Source organism: Muntiacus reevesi, chromosome 8, assembly GCF_963930625.1.
Source record: "Muntiacus reevesi chromosome 8, mMunRee1.1, whole genome shotgun sequence".
NCBI lineage: Eukaryota > Metazoa > Chordata > Mammalia > Artiodactyla > Cervidae > Muntiacus > Muntiacus reevesi.
Window position 1 is genome coordinate 44,922,628 of NC_089256.1, and position 20,161 is coordinate 44,942,788.

Below are 20,161 nucleotides of genomic sequence, written 5' to 3' on the forward strand. Positions count from 1 at the left end.
ATTAGTTCTACTGAATGTTCTGTATTAAAGGTATATTGCATCTGAGAATTTATATAAAAATAAACTCCAAAGTATGTTGTTAATTTAGTGACGTGAGTTTGAATACTCTGAAGAGTGCCCCCAATTTTGTACTTGGTTCTAGATAAGCTGTTGGGTTTTTTTTTTGTACTTGTTTTTTTGTACTTGGTTCTAGATAAGCTGGCCCCTTAATGAAATAATCTTGGTATGAGAGGCAAATGAGGAAATCTGTCTCTGAGCAGAGGGATTCTAGTAAAAATGAAAGAGTATAGTGTGGGGACGCTGTTAGTTCCTGAACTATTTAAAACTGGAGTTTGAGGAAAATAACTCCAGCAGGCATATGCAATATGAATTGATGTAGAACATGGGGAAGAGAAAAGAGGAGATCATTTCAGAGGCTAAGGTAGTAATTTGAAAGTATAGAAATTTACACTATGGTAAAAATTCAGAGATGGGCAAGGAGAGCAGAAATGAAAATGAAAAGAAAGGAAAAAGTCTAAGACATCTCTCAATAGAAAGATGGGTAGAGAAGTAAATGTGAATTTTTCACACCAAGACAAGTTGTAGCAGAAAGGCATTTGCAAAAAACAGAGAGACAGTGAGACGGAAGTGAGAGGGAATACATCTTCTGGGGGGAATCTAGACCAAAATTATTCCCATAATATTAAAGGGAATGGCAATAGTTTATGACTTCCTTTGCCTTCAATTTCCTTTGGAAGAACTAAAAGAGCTATTATTTATTTACCTGGAAATGTTGATCTTCAGTTCCTCCATATGGATGGACATCTGCCTAAGCTGATCCTTTAGAACGCTGCAATTCTCCTCTTTAAGTCTAATTTCTTCTTCTTTGGTCTGAATAGCATCACTGAACTTCCTCTCCCACTTTTTGGCTTCATCTATCACCCTGTCCCGATCATCCTGGAGGGAAGACATGCTCTTAGTGAAAGCTGCCAGCTGGGCCACAGTACTATCCAGGTTTTCCTGAAGTTGCTTAACTTCCTTGTCTTTCTTGTTCAAAGTGAGCTGAACCTCTCCAAACGTCTCTTCTAAATGGACTTTTTCTCTACGCAAAGCGTCCAGTTTCTCTTGCATATTCTTCTTCTCTTTCAGGTGTTTCTCCTCTACTTGCTCCAGTCTTCGCTCAAGATCTTCATCCTTCTGTTTCATTTGGCTTTTAATGGATTCTTTATTTGACTGAAGCTCCTTTTTCAACTTGAGATTGTCTGCTAGGACCCTTGCTGCTTCACTTTGAGTGTCATCGAGCAGTACTTTGAAGCTAGCTAATTCTGATTCTGCCTTCTTGCGGTGTTCATTGGCTTGAGCCAGATTTTCTTTGGTTATTTCCAAATCTTTTTGGGACTCAGTCTGAACAAATTCCAGAGCCTTAACAGTTCTCTCCAGGGCACTGATTTTCTCTTGGTACCTAATGCAATCCGTCTGCAGCTGCTTCACTTCTTGCTGCTTTTCTCTCAGCAGCTCCTGAAGTTCCTTTGCATGGCTTTTGTTGCCAGGTCCTTTCTGAGCGCCTTGGATTTTCTCCATATATTCCTTTCTTATTTCTGATTCCACCTTAGTTTTCTCCTCGACTAACTGTTGCTTTTCTTCTTCCAATTCACTCACACACTTTTTCAGGTTCTGCATTTCGGATTCCAGTAGCTCGTTTTTGATCTGGGCATCTGTAACATCCTGATAATAATTCCCAATGCTTCCATTAAGTTCTGCCAATTGATTCATAAGCCTCTCTTCCAAATCATCTTTCTCCTCTTCTGCTGTCTCCTTTAACTTGGTAACTCTGGCAAGTTCTTCTTGGGTTTGCTGATTTAACAGGTTTATTTTGGCTACTTCTTCCTGAAGCATTTTTAGTTCACCGTCCTTTGCTGCTATTTGACTCAATAAAGTATCTCTCTCATTTTCTAAATTCTGGCTAAATTCCTTGTCTTTCTGCCTGCCTTCCTCTAATTCAGTGATTCTTTCTTTGAGCTGATCAATTTGCTGAAGGTAGTTATTAATTTCATCATGTAAGCTGACATTCTCACATATGTCAGGCTTGGCACTGTTCTCTGATAGACTGGATTCTAAATTTTCAGGCCTCGTGTTCGTACCTGCGGAATCTTGCTCATCAGCCTCACCTGGAGCAGACAGGGTTGCCTCCTCAGTAACAGCCATCTGGTTGTCATGCCTCTCAATGGGCTCCAGATTAGCTTGTTTGGATACATTATCTTCTATCTGATGCTTTAAATGTTGAATCTCTCCACTTAAAGAGTCCCTCTCTGCCTTTAAGGCCTCAAACTCCTTAGAAAGGGTTTTATATTCTGTTTTGACACTTTCCAGCTCCTCCTTCATGTCGGAATTGGAAGAAAGAAGTGCTTCCATACTATCTTTAGATGTATCTCCCGCAGGATGTACCTCTGCTCTAAGCCGCTCATTCTCTTCTTCCAGCTCTAGGATTTTCTGCTGTTTAGATTTAGCAAACTTTCTCATCTTTTCTTTCATCTCCTCCATTTCCTGTTCAGCTTCCTGCAACTGCTTTTCTGTTTCTTTCTTGTTTGCTTCTGTGCTTCTTAACCTGCCATAAAGTTCCTGCTTCTCCTGCCTCACAGTTTCCACTACATGCTGAATTCTTTCTGCCTCATTACTAACATTCTCATAGGACTGCAGAAGAATTTCATATTCCTTTTGCAATTCTTGGTGTTTCTCTTGCCACTCAGTGCTTTCTGCAATCTTGGAACACTTCAAAGATTCAATTTCCTTCATTAAATTTTCCTTGTCTTCAGTAAGACCCTCCAGTGCTAATTTCAGACTTTCACAAGAACCACTGAGACTTTGATTTTCCATTAAAGATCTGTCCACTTCTGCAATGAGTTTGTCTCTTTCTTCCTGAAGAAGAGCTAACTTTCCTAAGAATACATCCTTTTCTCTATTTTGAGCAAAAACTTGGTTTTCCACATCTGCCAGAGACTTAGTGAGATGCTCAATGGTGCCTCTGGCCAAAGACAACTCCTCCTGGAGACCTTTGTTTTCTTTTAGTGCTTCTTTTCGGGAAATGAGCGCAGCTTGCAGTTTCCTCTGTATTTGCTGTTTTGCTTTACTTTCTTCTCCGGTCTCTTCTGGTTTCTGCTTCAGTTCGCAAAGCTCCACCTGGAACTGCTTTATCTTCTCATCATGTTCTTTGGCTTGCATTTCCAGCTGTGTATGCAGTGCCTTTACTAAATCGTCTTGTTCTATTATCTCCGTTTGTACTTTAGTAAGGGCTGTTTCCTTTTCACTAAGCAGTCCAGAAAGGTATCTAACTTCTTCATCCTTTTTGCTTATGAGTTTTTGCAGTTCATCTAGTTCAGGCTTCAATTCTCTTAACTGCTCTAGTCCAGCGATCTCTAGTTGACTGCTTTCCAGTTTTTGCCTCAGGGTTTCTGCGTGGGCTTCAGCTTCACAGGACTCTGCCTTCAGACTTTGGATTTCTAAATCCTGTTTATTTATCTGCTCTTGTAACTGAAATACCTCTTCTGATTTTTTAGTCAGCTCATTTATTGTAGAGTTAACCTTTAACTCTAACTCCTCTTTCTCAGCCTCTATTTCTTTCAGCTGGGTCTTAATCTGGGCAATAGCAGTATTGCCCTGCAGAGCATTTGTATCTCCAAGATGAGAAGGACAGTCTGGGTGCAAGTCAGACTCTGAAACAGATTGAACAGGCTGCTGTTTTATGGCTTTGAATAAAGGTTCTTCTAAACCTTGAGTGGGAGAGCCTGGTTCCTGCTGGCCACTGCCTGGGAGTTTTCTGTCCATAGATTCCTGTATTTGAATCTGCAGTTGTTTTAGTTGGTCCGCAATATTCTCATTTTCCTTGCTTTGCTCATCAAACTGTTCTTGCAAGCGATTATAGTCATCCTTCTGTTGCTTTAGCTCCTCCCTAAGATGTCTTTCTTTCTCCTGTGCCTTTTTTAGAATCACCTTGCGAGAAGTTAATACTTCCTGTAGCTTCTTTTGAAGTTGCTCCTTTTCTTTTTCAAGGTCCACTATTTTTTGTTCCAGTTCTGGTTTCCAGTGTTCTCCACTAGCTGCACCAAGCGGACTGATGGCCACTGCTTCTTTTACAGGTACTGCTGAGTCTCCATCACCTGCATCCTTGTTACCTGTGGTTAACTTCTGGATAATTGCTTGGTTTTCAATGACTTCTGCTTGGAGCAGATCTATCTGGTTTGTCTTCTCCTGCAAATTCTGATTCATCTGTTTGACCACAGCCTGTAACTGTTCTTCTATTGCTGCCTTTTCTTCCAAATCCTTCCTAATGTGGTCTAGTTCCATTTCCTTCTCAGATATTATCTGTTTTAAAGACATTTCTATTTCTCGGCACTTAGAAGTCACACATTTTTCTAAGTCTTCTTTGCTTTCTTTATCTTCCTCCACTTCCCTCCTCTCACTCTCATGGAATAGGATCTCTTTGCTGGGTTCATCTTTCACTTTGGCCAATTCTTCTTCTAATCTACTAACTTTCTGTAGAAGTTCCTTTCTATTAATAAGAGCAGCCTGGAGCTTTCTCTTTCTCTGCTCACTTTCTTTCTTTACAAGGTCTAATTCACGTTGAAGTTCTTCTTTACTTATTAGCCCTGCTGGGCTCAACTCATCATAATTCTGTTTAATGCTGGAAACAATTTCTTTATCTTCTTCCATCTGATCTTTTTTGATCTCTTCAGCTCTGGATAATAAATTCAGCTGTTCTTTAAGAGTCTTTATTTCAACCCCAAGAGAAAATTTCTCTTCATTAAGCTGAACCATTTTCTCTGTCATACTAAAGCTGATTTCTGTCACTTGCTGATCCTTCTCTTCAATGGTCTGTTGGAGTATTTCCACATCTTTCTTTTTTTCTAGTAAAAGTTGATCCATTTTTGCTATTTCAAGTTCCTTCTGTGAAAGAGCCTGTGAAAGTTCTTCTACCTTATTTGAGACCTCCCTCTCACGTTCTGCCCCCTCAAGCACTTCACTTTCCTTCCTTTGCAGCTGGCTCTGCAGGCTTTTGATCAAAGTACTCTGCTCAGAAAACTGAACCTGCACACCATCTAGTTCATTCTGTAAAACTTCAATCTTCACATCTTTAGATTTGGCTTCTATGGTGAGGCTGTGGATCTGTTCAGTGAGCAAGTCGTGATGAGCAGTCTGACTTTCATAGTCGAGTCTTCTTTGCCTTTCTGCTTCTGCAAGGTTCACTTCTAGCTGCTGTACCTGAGCCCTCAGTTCCGTTACCACACAAAGTTCCTTCACTTGAGCAAGAAGCTGGTCTCTTTCTTCAGACAAAGCAGTGAAAGCACTGTTGGTGTTTTCAGCATTTTTCTTAAACTCTTCAATCAGCTGAGTTAGGATGCCTATTTCCTTAGCTTTCTCATCTAAATTTTTCTCATAGCTGTCTTCTGCTTTATGAAGGTTTACCTCAAGCTCCAAAACTTGACCTTTTAGTCTTTCCAATTCATCCTGGTGACACTGACAAATACCTGGGACAGCAGAAGAGGGTTTATCATCATTGTCCTGCTTGGCTGATTTTAATTCCACTCCAGTGCTGTTTAAAGATATTTCCTCAGATGGTCTATGCTGGTCTTCGGGGCTCATCTGCTCTTCTTTCTCAGTTGTTGTGAGACTGCTCTCTTTATCTGGCATCAGTGGAAAATGCTGCCCTGTATCTTCAAGCAACACTGTCATTTTAACTGGAGGTATTCCTTCACTCTCTATCTGTTTCATTTCTTTCTGATCAAGGAACTCAGGGTCACCTTCTGCCCTTTTGCCTTGAAGCTGCAACTTAAGAAATGCAATCTCCTCTTGAGCTTCTTTCATTTCCAGCAATAAAACAGATAGTTCTTTATGCTTCTGAGTAAATGTGTTCTCCAGGGCATCTTGTCCACTTTCCTCAGCAGAAAAACTGCTTTTGTTGAGCCTGGTAATATCAACCATGCTCACCTGTTTTTAAAAAAAAACAAAAAAAACAAAACACCTCAATCAAATGTTTCATAGAAAAGAGCCTAACTAAAAACTGGTATTTTGTGCATTTTCCAAAACCTAAAACTTTTCCATCTCAACTTTCCTACCACAAAACTGCTAAATACTTTTAAAATTAGTTTTTATTTCCCAATTTGGACCTCTGAGGGCATCCTGTCAATCCAGCACTAAGTCAAGTCATATTCATAAGACCTAAGGAAACCTGGGACTCATTTTCTAAATATTCCTCACTTGGGAAACTTTTTCTTCAAATTAAAACTGCTTATTTCTCCTAAGAACTACTTATAAATAAAAAGCGAAGCAAGAAATAAATTCATCCCATGCCAAGAAGGAAGTTACAGGATTCCTTTTCCTAAACTATCTACTGGAATAGGAAGTATTAGATAAGATAGCTGTGAACAGACAAAGAGATTATCAGACAAGTTGATTAAGATAAATTACCAGGATAAAATTATCAAAGAAGAGTTCTGCTGGGGCTTGGGAAAAAATTATGAACCCGTCTGACAAAATATTAACCAAGTTACTATTACAAGCTTACTGTATTAGGCTGCTCAATCTATAAAAATTATTTCTAATAACTGTCTTCCTGGGAAAAAACCAGTGAATTTCATGATAAATTTAGTATCTTATTAAATGAGTTTGGGGACCATATACATAACAAAATATCCATCTTTGTCAACAGCAGCTTTTCTTCCCCCTCCCTAAAAAAATTCCAACTTGATATGAAGGAGAAAAAACAAAAACAAAAACAGGGGATTGTCAAACAATGTGGTGGCCAAGAGCACAAGCTCTGCAGCTCAGCTGCCAGAGTTCACATCTCTGCCATTCACTAGCAGAAGCTGGCACATAGTAAGCCCTCAATGAATATTACCTATTATCTTGGTATCATATTCAGCCACTGAGTAAAAGAAAAGAAATCATTACTTTAGAACTGTATATTACTTTACACAAAGTTATTATCTCATCATCTTTCATTAGTACTTTTAATTGTTTAAAATTCTTCACTCTCTGTATTACTTACACTCAAATTCCTGAAACCAAAACTGGACACACATTTTTTTTTTAGCAGAGGAAAAGTTCCTTTATAATTTCTTCATGTAACATTACTATTTATCCATTCCTACATACATGAAAAATCTAATATAGTCAAGGCATGACTTTTGCCAGAAGATGGAAATATAATTAACTCCTTTTTCTGGTCTCTCTCATATCCTAAGTATTTTTATTTCCTCTTTACTAACTATCTGTCATGCCACTTCACTCACTCTCTTCCTTCCCTTAGTCTCATTCTCTGCTGCTCCCTATCCTTTTTATAGAATTCAATTAACTTTGGCTTGATTTTTCTTTTTTAAAGTCAATATACATCAGAGAGCAGAAACTGGAAAACTTTGCTCTTTCTAGCCACTCTCACTTTTCCTTCTAGTACTAGTCTTCCCCTTTAGACTGTGCTTACATTTTCTATGGACACTTTCTAGTCACTCTCTCTTATCCCAAGGAATTATCTTAGTCACCCTTCCTTTTACAATTTCTGTGGAGCTTTTTCCCCCTTCCTTTTCTGATGTTTCCTGTTTGCTCTCCTTTCTGGATATTTTGTTGTTCTTAATAGATTCCCATATTTCTTATCTGCTCTTCCATTCTGAGCTCTCTTGTTTTCACTAGACATTAATTGCTAAGCATCTTAAAACATTAAGCATCTCCTTGGCTAAACAAGATTCACTTTGCACTACTAAACTCTCATAATTTGTCAGAAACCATATAATGTTAAAATTATTTTCAAAATTTAGTCCACTTTTCACAGTTTTGTGAACAGAACAACATATGAAAATGTAATTGAATGTAAATGTGGAGGTTAACTTTATGCCTCAACTTGGTTAGCCCACAACACTGAGATACTTGGTCAAACATTACTCCAAATGTTTCTGTTGAGGTATTTTTAGATAAAGTTAAGATTTAAACCAGCAGACTCTGAGTAAAGCAGGCTGCTCTCCATAATGCAGATGGGCTTCACCTAATAGGTTAAAGGCCATAACCAAAAAATGATGGCCCTCTTCCAAAAAGAAGGAAGTCTGCAGACTACCTTCAGATTCAAACTGTGACTTCTCTCTGGGTCTCCAGTGTGCTAGCTAGCCTACCCTGCAGTTCTGAATTTGTTGGCCTCCACAATTACATGAGTCAATTCCTTAAAATAAACCCTGTCTATATAGATTTCACTTCCTATTAATTCTGTTTCTCTAGAGAACTCTAATACAATAAGTAAGAAGACACTATTGTAAAGACGTTACATTATTCCTCAAGGCCATTTATGAGTCTATCACTCACTTGTTCTTCTTTTTTTTTTTTTCTGGCCATGCCACATGGCTTGTGTGATCTTAGTTCCCTGATCAGGGATCAAACCCAGGCCCTTGACAGTGAAAGCATGGAGTCCTAACCACTGGACCACCAGGAAATTCCCTATCACTGACTTCCTAAATGGAAGGACAATTAAACACAATACAGCTAACAGTCATCTTAAATTAGCAGAATATTGAGTAATCACACATTTCTTATAATAAGTTTCAGGTTATAAAAAACACCATTCTCTAAGGATACCTTTTGAATATAATTCTAAGTGAAACTGTGCCAAATGAGAAGGGGGTGGTGGGGAGAGACTGGAAATTTTCACCTAATTTCTTTACTGAGAAACTTTTCTGAGATGGGCAAAGAAGTTGAGATAAATGATAACTCAGCATGCAAAATAGGATGTCAAATCCCAAATAAATGCTACTGTACTTGCGTTGGTTCAGGACAAATAAAATGTCCAAATACTTATAAACAAATGAAAGTAAATGAGAAATAATAAACATTACGACTCTCTTAAATCTCACTTTCTAGGTAATGTAATTCTCTGTCGACATTAGAAAACTGTACAAAAACTTAGGCTTGAAACCACCTCCTCTGATCAAGCTCATATTCTGATTATTTTAAGAATGCATCACTTACCTCATGGACTTCTCTATCTACCTCTCCAGTTCTCTTTTGAGACTCCAGGAGAGTAATCTGAGAGGACAGTTTTTCTGAAAGTCACAAAATAAATAGCCTTAGAAGGTAAATGTAGAAGTGTTTGGGGAAAAAAAAAAACAGAGGTATGTATGTGTGTGAGGCTATTTGAGATGCATAAAATAACCAAGAGGAAAGAACAGACAGAATAGTTTGGGGGAGATAAAACACTTATTTTATTAAAATAAAGAAGTGGCAAAAGAAGATGAAAAGATGAGATATAAGATAGAAGGATAGAAGTGTTAATGATTAACCTGAGTGAAGTATAATAAATAGTAGAAGGCTTTAAAGGGGGGAAAAAAAGCCAGAGCACATGACAAAAAGCAGTTATTTCTGCAGCATAATTTGGGAATTCTAGGGAAATAAATGCAACTTATCTATAACTTTTCTGTGTTCATATTATACATCATGCATTAATATAGCACTTAAAATGTCCTCTACATTCTTTCACATATGTTCAAGAGGACATCAAATTTTAGCATAGAAGGGAGCTATCCAATTTCTTCAATGACCATATGAGGAAACAAAGAAATGACATGTCCTATAGCTACTTTATACAGCTAGGATCAGAATTCAGTCTTCTGAGTTCGACCCCATGTCTTATTACAAGGTGGGTATCTACAAAGGGTAGTAGTACCTTGGAGGATAAAAATATTGAGTATTAGTAAGCCCCCAAGAAGTTTATACTCTTTCTGAGAAGCTAAGACAAGTATACGAAACAAACAAAAAAGCTTATTTTTTACACTACATCCAAGTGTTTTAATATGACCCACATGATTTGACCCCACTTATTCTACAAACTTTATACTGCCCCCCTTTTGCTCACTCTACTTCCAAGAACACTGGCCTTGCTTCTATCTGCAAACATATCAAGTTTATTCACACCTCAGGGTGTTTACACTGCTCTTCCCTGCTTGGAAGGAGATTTGCTCAGCCTCTTTTTGTGTGGCTGTCCCCTTTTCATCATGCAGGTAACCAGTGATCAGATAGGCCTACCCTGACCACTCTGACACTACTTTCTCCTTCCCCCAAGCACATGCGCAAGTAGCCTGTTCTATTTTTATCCTAGTATTTACCACTCTCTGAAATTTTCTTATGTATATACATGTTTATGGCCTGTCTTGTCTTCTAATATGTTCAGAGCAGTATCCTCAGTAACTAGAGTAGTCCCCAGTACATAGGAAAGGCACCAGAGATATTTGTGAATGAGTAAGTGACCATTCATGAAACAAATGAATTCAAGACTGTATATAATATGTTCAGACATTTCACAAGTATTTGAGGAAGGAGCACAGTGGTAGAAACGGAAGCACAAAAGGTGAGTTTAATATTAATAGAACATGACTCATAAAACAAGGGTAACCAGATACGAAAACTAATACAGAAAACCTTAGGGCCAGTGATCCCTGCAGTAAAGAGCAAAGAGAATGGAACTCATGTAACCTCTCAACCATAATGAGCCACATGAAAGTGACAGAGACTGCTTGCAAAACTGCAAAATAAACATCATGCATAAGGTCTCAGAGAAGTGGTTTAAGTGGGTTGAATAATGAGTTGAATGTGTGGTATTTTTTATTGGCAATGGTAGGACTAGTCTAATAAAGGTATATGATCCCTACATACCTTAGTTTATAGCTAAGTGGAACTGCAAAATGGTTAAGTTGGAAATTTTGGTACAGACTTTAGGAAATGGTATGAACTTTACCTGGTATTTATTCTCACTCTTAAAGCACGGTAGTCAGTGACTCCAGGATAAATTAGATAAGTGAAGCATTATTAACTACAAGTTATTAAAGCTATAAGGTCCTTGTGAAGCAGGTGACAAAAGGAAGTAAGTATATCTTCATTCTTACTAACTGTTCACACACAGTTCAATAGAATAAAGTGCTAAATTTAGCTCAATCCAACAAAACATTATTCAGCAGTCACTCATTTGCCAGGTACTATTCTAGTTCCTGGTAAAGGGTAAAGCAAAAGATGGAAAAAAAAAAAAAAATGACCCTTGCCCTTGAAAATGAATTTCAGAAGCACAAAAATGCATTTAATCCAACTTTGGGAGATTAGGACCAACTTCTCAAAAAGATAATGCCCTAGTTGAGGCCTGAAAGATGAGTTCAAGAAATAGCCAGGCTAGAGAAAAAGGATAAGGTTCTAAGCAGTATATAGCATGAGCGAAAACCAAAATGGCTTCTACCTCTAAATCTTTACTTATACTGATCTCTGTTACCTCATCCCACAAATTTGTTACTGGAAAAGTCCTTTCTCTATTTTACCTATTTAAAAAGTCATTGTCTCATTAAGGTCCTATTCAAGCCATACAGCTGAGACGATTCCTTGGCCACTCCAAAATGAATATAATACAGATCTCCTGCAGCATTTAAAGCCCATACTGCAAAATGTTATATTTATGTAAACACTGGTATTGTGTTCAAATTGTTTACTGTGTATTAATCCTAACTTCAATAACTATCAGCTGTGCTAAGATCTGTATTATCACAGAATCTACATGTTATATATGTACAGTGATAAAAGTTGTTGGTTAAGAGGTCAGAGAATTATGGTTTTCATTTATACGTACCATTCTCAGCTTTCAGCTCCTCCAGCTCTACAGAATTAAGGAGCAAGGCTCCCTTTTCATTCTCTAGTTCTACCACTCTCTTCTGCAAAAAGGCAATACTCTCTTCAGTGACTGCCTAAATTGTAGAAAGACAACAAATTAATGATTCTTCATTGCAAAACTCTCACACTAATGTCCAGACAGCCTGTGGCATTTTTGTGTTCTAAAAGTTCTCCAGCCTTGAAAATAGTTTAAAAATAACATCTACTTATCTGCCCAGGTAATCTTTAAAGCAATGCTTTTCATCTGAAGATAGAAAGATGAAATCTTTCACACAAATTTCTAGTTCACTGACTTTTGAATTTAAGACCAAAGCCTGGATTTTCCAAGTCTATTACACATGAAAGAAAATTTTCAATTCAAAAAATTAAAAGATCATTATGAGTTCTGGAAAAACTTCAAGTAATCTAGTATGTATGTAAATGGAGTCTTCAAAGGAAGAGAGAAGTCAGAAAAAATAGTGGACTAATTAATGGCAGAAAATTTTCCAGATTGAAGCAAACTATAAACACAGAGATTCAAAAGGCAAATTCCAAGCACAAGAAACATGAAGAAAACTATGTGAAGGCACATCATAACCAAAGCGTTCAAAACCAGCGATAAAACCCTAAAAGTAATCAGGAAATTTAAAAAAAGAGACAAAGATGACAGTAGATTTCTTACTAAAAAACAAAATGCAAGAAAAAAGAGTGCAGTAATAGCCTTAAAGTATCAAAAGAAAAAAACCTATTAATATAAAATTCTATAGTTAGCTTTTAGGTATCTTTTAAAAACTACAGAGCACAAAGATTTCTTCAAACACACAAGAGCTATAAGAACCCCTTACCAGCAGACTTGTGTGCTCAAGAGAGTACACACACACATTAAAGAAAGTCCTTTGGGAAGAAGGAAAATGACACAAGATGGAAATAGAAACTACACCAGAGTTTGGCAAAGTTTAGAGCCTTCTACCTGTTTTTGCAAATAAAGTTATGGCCTAAGATATTTATCATTTGACTCTTTACAGAGACTGCCAATTCTGGATCTAACCTAAAGAAAAGCACCAAAAATGGAAACTGCAATGGTAACTAAGATTTATTTTCTTATCATTTGAATCTCCTGAAATGTAACTGACTAAATAAAAATTAAAAAAAGTTTTGTTTGTAACATGTTATATTTTTGTGTTTTTTGTTTATAACATATGTATAAGTAAAATAATAACTAAGTCCCAAGAATAAAGAAATACAAGTATACAATTGTAAGGTTTTTATTCTACACATGAAACAGCACAATATTATATGCAGGTTAACGGACTAAAACGCAACTATAATCCCTAATGGGCTTCCCAGGTTATAAAGAACCTGCCTGCCAATGCAGGTAGACATGAGATGTGGGTTCGATCCTTGGGTTGGGAAGAACCCCTGGAGGAGGTCATAGCAATCCACTCTAGTACTCTTGCCTAGAGAATCCCATAGACAGAAGAGCCTGGAGGGCTACAGACTATAGGGTCGCAAACAGCTGGACATGACTAAAGTGACTAAGCAACAGCAGCATAATCCCTAATGCAGTCACTATTGTAACAAAATAAAGAATTATAGCTAATAAGCTGGAAAGTGAGAAAAACAGAATCGTAAAAAACATTCAATCAATTTTTTTAAAGGAAGAAAAAGTAAAAATGTAAAAGGCAAAAAGTTGGAAAAATGGAAAACAAATAGCAAGGTGAGAGACTTAAAACGGTGTCAATGGCAACGATAATGAAAATGATCTGAACACTCCAAGTAAAGGGCAGAGATTGACAAATTGGATAAGAAGTAGATTCAAACTCTACACTTCATATAAACTTTAAATATAAAGACAAAATAAGTTAAAGAGTGAAAAAAGATAACACCATGCTAATATTACTCAAAAAAGTAGAATAACTATATTAATATCAGACAAAAGTACATTTCACAGCAAAGAATGTTACCAAGGATAAAGATCATTTCATACTATCTATGGGTCACTTGATAATCAAGAAGACATAAACATGCTAAATGTTTAAGCCCCCAATAACACATCTTGAAAATATACGATGCAAAAACTGAGAGAACTGTAAATACATCCACAACTATGAGATTTCAATACTCCTTTCAATAACTGAGAGAACAAACAGGCAGAGAAGCAGCAAAGAGATAGTACACTTGAATAACACTATTGACTAACTTTACATGATTGACATTTATAAAACATTCCATCCAACAAAAGCAGGCTATTTTCAAGTACATATGCAACATCAAACAAAATAAACAATATTCTGGGACATAAAACACGTCTCAATCAATTCTAAGAGTCAAGTCATATAAAGCATGTGCTCTGATCACAATAGAATTAAAATAAAAATCAATAACAGAAAGACCTCTAGATGTATCACCTCCAAGTATTTAGAAACTAAGTAACCCAGGGGGCAAAGAAGAAATTAAAAGGAAAATCAGTAGCTTTAACTGAGTGAAAATGAAAATACAACCAAATTTGTGGGATGCTACTAAAGTAGATTTCAGGGGGGAATTTTAAATGCAAAATGCCTATATTAGAATTAAGAAAGGTCTCAAAGTAATGGTCTTGGCTTTCACCTTAAGAAGCTAAGAAGCTAAGAAATGAGGAAATCAAGTCTAAAGTGTTAGAAAGGAAATAATGAAAATCAAAGCAGAAATCAATAAAATAGAAAATATAGAACAAGACAGAATCAATGAAGTCAAAGCTGGTTTTGAGATTACTAAAAATTAATAAATCTCTGGAACTCTTACCTGCATAAGAAAGAAAACACAAATTACCAGCATCAGAAATGGAAGAGGTAATGTCACTACAGATTCTATGTATGTTAAAAGAATAATTAGACTATTATGAATAACTTTTTGCCTATAAATTTGACACTTTATATGGACAAATCTCCTAAAAGATATTAAAATACCAAAGCTCACTCCAGAACAAATAGATAACCTAAATAGCCAAATAGTTATGAAACAAACAGAATCTATACAGACAAATGCTTCCACAAAGAAAACTTCAAGACTAGACAGCTTCACTGATGAATTTTCACAAAACATTTAAGGAAAAAATAATACCAAGTCTATACAAAATCATTCCAAAGAAGTGAAAAGGAAAGAATACTCCCCAATTTATTCTAGAAGGCCAGGCTTACACATAGAGCAAACCCAGGAAAAGATATTACAGAAAATTACAGACAGACAAGTATTCATCATAACACAGATGTAAAACTTTAAAGCAAAATTTTAGCAACTGAATCCAAGAAAGTATAAGGATAATACATAACTACCAGATGAGATTTATCCCCAGAACTCTCATACACTGCTGATGGGAACAGAAAATGGTAATACCACTTTGGAAAACTGTCTGGCAATGTCTGTCTTAAAATCACCTATATGATACAGATACGTCTCTTCTAGGTATTTAGTGAGAGTAAAGAAAGCACAGGTCCAAACAAAGATTTTTAAAAGAATATCCACAGAAGCTTTGTTTGTAACAGTCCAAAACTGTCAATAATCCAAATCTGCCCATCAACAAGTAAACAGATAACCAAACTGTGATATGTACAACATTCTCAATAATACAAAGGAATGAACTCTAGCTGTATATAATAGGATAAATACCAGAATAAGTATGCTGAGTGAGAGAAGTCAGGGGAAAAAAAACACATGAAATTTATTAAAAATTCTAAAAAATACAAACTATAATGACAGAAAGATGATTAGTGGTTGCTTGATTGGGGGGAGATGTGAGAGAAAAATTAAAAGGGATCATAAGAAACTTTGGGGGTGATGAATATGTTCATTTTCTTGATTGTGGTGATGGCTTCATGCATACATCAAAACTTATTAAATTGTACACTTTAAAAGTATGCAGATTATCGTATGTCAATTATACCTAAAATACAGCTATTTAAAAGGAAAGTAAGTCAATATATAAGTAAAAATAAAATTCAAAAAACTTTAAATTATCAAATAGAAGAAGACAGGAATAGAAAACAGAAGGAAGAAAACCCCAAGAATGCATAAATGAAAGACAAATCATTCATGTCAATAATTATCATGAATCAACTCAACACTCCAATGACAAAGCAAAGCTTATGGGAAGAAGTTAAAAAGCAAAACTTAACTATATATTATATGCTGAGGATGAGAGGGTTGGAAGGTAACCTGATGACTGAGATGAGATGTTAGACTTCTAGTATTAAAGATGGAAGAACAACCAGGAACCAAGGGGTGTAAGAAATACAGCTCTAGTCATTGGAAAAAGTGAGTAAATTAATTCTTTCCTAAAGCCTCCTTTGCAGCCCAACGGACATTGTGATTTCTGGCCAGTGAAATTGATTTTGGATTTCTGACCTCTCGAACTTGAGGAATCTCATAACCTTCTGTTTAGAAGAAGAAATAACCATTTCTTCTGAAGAAATAGAATCATTCCAATCAAGAAATAGAAATCAAAATACCAGCCAAGCCACAAGACAAGGGCATGTGACTTTGTCAGCCAACTCAAGTCATCCTACTCCTGGCTCCAGAATTGAGTTGAAAAAGCCTCCAGATAGTTTTCCCCATAGAAGGCTCCAGACTTTGCAGAGAAAATAGCCGTCTCCATCATTCATTCCCTCCCCTAATCTCTGAAACTCAGAATTGAAAAGAAATCTAGAATTTGATGCTCCTTCATGAAATCCAGAATTTGACACCTCCTTCTTTGTTCTTTCTCTGGAATGCTTGGCCATTCCAGATCTTTCAAGGACTTCCTTAACTATGCTGAATTACTATGTTGAAGAATAGTAGTAAGAGTAGGCACCTTTGTCTTGTTCCCGATATAAGGAGAAAATCTTTCAACCTTTCACCATTGAACCTGATTGTTAGCTCTGGACTTGTCATATATGGCCCTTATTACATTGAGATACATTTGTCTATGTTTAATTTGTTAAGAACTTATTATGAACAGATATTAAATTTTGTCAACTGTTAAAAAAATTAGTCTAGTTTTAACAACTAGACTAAAATCAGTCAAAACAAAGATAACCTAAATAATACTATGATTTAAGTGATGTTTATACAATATTATATTGTATAGCTTCCCTGGTAGCTCAGATGGTAAAGAATTTGCCTGCAATGCAGGAGACTCAGCATCAATCTTTGGGTTGAGAAGATCCCCAGGAGAAAGAAATGACAAGCCACTCCAGTGTTCTTGCCTGGAAAATCCCATGAACAGAGGAGCCTGGCAGGCTGCAGTCCATGGAATCACAAAGAATCAGACACAACTGAAGTGACTTGGCACACACACAAACTATATTCACCGAGACAGACCATGTGCTGTGTCATAAAACAAGTCTCTATAAATTTCAAAGAACTGAAATAATATAGAACATGTTATCTGATCATAATGAAATTAAATTAGAAATCAATAATAATAACAATAAGATATCTATAAATAAAACCAAATATCTGGATAATTAAACAACACACTTCTAAATAATCCATGATCAAAGATGAAATCACAAGAAGAATTAGAAAATGCTTCGAAAACTGAACAATAAAAACACAACATATCAAAGCATGTGCTTAAAAGGGAACTGTATACTTTAAATGTTTAAATGAGAAAAGATCTGAAGTGTTTGATATAAAGTTATACCTTAAGAAGGTAGAAAAAGAAAAGTAAAACCAAATAAACAGAAAGAAATACCAAGGATCAAAAAACAGTGAAAGTGAAAACAAAGAAAATTAACAAGGTAAAAGTTAGTTCTTTGAAAATATTTTTTTAAAAAGTCAATTTCTAGTTTAGTCTGATCAAGAAAATGAAGCACAAATCAGACAGTAGAAATTTGCAGTTAGAAGATGAACAAGTTTTGAAGATCTAATACCCAGCATTGTGATTATAATGAACAATAATGTATTATACATTTCAAAGTTGCTAAGAGATAAGATCTTAAATGTTCTCAGGACAGAAAAGAACTGATAATTATGTATCATGGTGGAGGTATTCACCAATGCTATGGTAGTAACTCTGTTGCAAGATATACAGGTATCAAATCAACAAGTTGGATACCTTAAATTTCTACAATGTTATATGTTAATTATATCTTAATCTAAAAAAAACAGTAATAGGGTAGAGGTGGGTATCACTACACAGGGTATACAAGCATTAAAAAGATAAAAAGAGAATATTACAACCACTATTATAACAAAAATTTGACATCTTCAATGAAATGGACAAACCAAAACAAAAATCCAACTGGTACAAGATGAAAAAGAAAATCTTATTAGTTTCATATCTGCAGAAGAAATTCATTGTCAACTCCAGACCCAGATGGTTTCAATGGTTAATTCTTTCAAACTCTTGAGAAATAATACCAATTTTACAAAAACTCCCAGAAAATAGAAGGGAACACTTGCCAACTTGTGTTTTTGATGCCATATTAACTCTAACACCAAAATCTGACAAAGCACTGCAAAACAGAGGAAAACCTTCAGGGCTAAAACCCTTTATAAGTACACAAAGAAAAATGCTCCACAAAATAGTATTAAATCAAAGTCAGCAGTAAATAAAAAGTGTATTATTTTATGACCAAGTCAGGTTTATCCATTAAAGTACTGTACCACATTAACAGAATAAAGAAGAAAATCTATGTGGTCATTTGGCAAAATCTAATACCAATTCTTACCAAACTAGGAATTGAGGGGAACATCCTCAATCTGATAAAGAACATTCATGGAAGACTTAAGTCTAGCAGCACAGCTAATGGTAAGATATGGGATACTTTCCCCTAAGATCAGGAAAAATGCCAGAAGGCCCAATATTACCACTTTGATTAAACAATGTTGTGAATGTCCTAGCCATTGAATGAAAAAGAAATAAAGGCATAAAGATTAGAAAGGAGCAAACTTGTCTTAATTTGCAGATGACATGACTGTTTATGTAGGAAATCCTAAGGAATTACAAAGAGTCCAGAACTAATACAATAAATATCAAGTTCACATAAGCAAAATTCAATTGTATACTTACATACAAGCAACAAACAATTGGAAAATGAAAAGAGAATAAATTCCATCTACAACAGCATTAAAAAATATAAACTATTTCAGAATAAATTCTAAAACATGCATAACTCCTCCAACCAAAACTACAAACCAGTGCTAAGAGACATTAAAGATGCTCAACAGCAAACACTATTAGAGAAATGCAAATCAAAACTACAATGAGGTATCATCTCACAGTGGTCAGAATGGCAATCATCAAAGTCTACAAACAATAAATGCTGGAGAGAGTGCGGAGAGAAGGGAACCCACTTACACTGTTGGTGGGAATGCAAATTGATACAGCCACTATGGAGAACAGTATGGAGATTCCTTAAAAAACTAGGAATAAAAATACCAGATGACCCAGCAATCCTATGACTAAGATTATATTCTGAGGAAACCATAACTGAAAAAGACACATATCCCTATGTTCACAGCAGTACTATTTACAACAGCTAGGACATGAAAGCAACCTAGATGCCCATAGACAGATGAATGGATAAGTAAGTTGTGGTACATATACATAGTGGAATATTAGTCTGCTATAAAAAGGAACACATTTGAGTCAGTTCTAATGAGGTGGATGAACCTAGAGCCTATTATAAAAAGTGCAGTAAGTTAAAGAAAAAGACAAATATTGTATATTAATGCAAATATGTAGAATCTAGAAGGACTGATAAGCCTACTTGTAGGGCAGCAAAGGAGACACACACATCTAGAACAAACTTTTGGACACAGTGGAGGAAGGAAAGGGTGGGATGATTTGAGAGAATAGCATTGAAACATACACATCACCATATGTAAAGCAGCCAGTGGGAGTTTGCTGCATGACGCAGGGAACCCAAAGCCAGTGTTCTGTGAAAACCTAGAGGGAGGAGTGGGAAGGGCAGAGAGGTGGGAAAGGGCTACAAAAGGGAGAGAACATGTATACCTATTGTTGATTAATGTTGATGTATGGCAAAAACAATCACAATATTGTAATTATTCTATAATTAAAAATAAAATTTTAATTAAAAAAATAAAGAAAATCTTAGTAAGTGAAGAGAGATACTATACTCATGAATTGAAAACTTCAGTAGTATTAAGATATCAATTCTCCCTAAACTGATCTATAGATTCGACACAATGCTAATTCAAAATCCCATCCAGTTTTTTTTTCAAACAGAATTTGAGAAAGTTAACTGTACAATTTCTCTGGAAATGTAAAGAACCTGGAATAATCAAAGCAATCTTAAAAAGAACAAAGTCAGAGGATTTATAATACTTGATTCAAAATTACAGTAATGAAAACAATTTGATACAGGCATAAGAAATGACAGATCAATAGAAGAGATAGCTCATAAATTTGCTTTCAACAAAGTTACCAAAGCAATCTAATAAGAAAAGTAAAGTATTTCTAAGAAACGGTGCTGAAACAACTGGATATCCATATAGGAAAAAAAATAAAACCTTGACTCTTTATCTTACACCACATATAAAAATT

The 20,161-nt window shown here is 35.8% G+C and overlaps 1 protein-coding gene across 5 annotated transcripts in view; it reads right to left on the minus strand.

Moving 5' to 3' along the window:
• GOLGB1 (golgin B1) overlaps positions 1 to 20,161 on the minus strand; it is a 75,379-nt gene that overhangs the window by 27,596 nt on the left and 27,622 nt on the right. For all 5 annotated transcript variants that reach the window (XM_065943442.1, XM_065943441.1, XM_065943440.1 and 2 more), the window contains 3 exons: positions 11,615 to 11,729; positions 8,980 to 9,053; positions 764 to 5,961 (listed from right to left, as the gene is read on the minus strand). In XM_065943442.1, the coding sequence (XP_065799514.1) occupies positions 764 to 5,961; positions 8,980 to 9,053; positions 11,615 to 11,729 (5,387 nt within the window). The remainder of the gene's footprint in view (positions 1 to 763; positions 5,962 to 8,979; positions 9,054 to 11,614; positions 11,730 to 20,161) is intronic.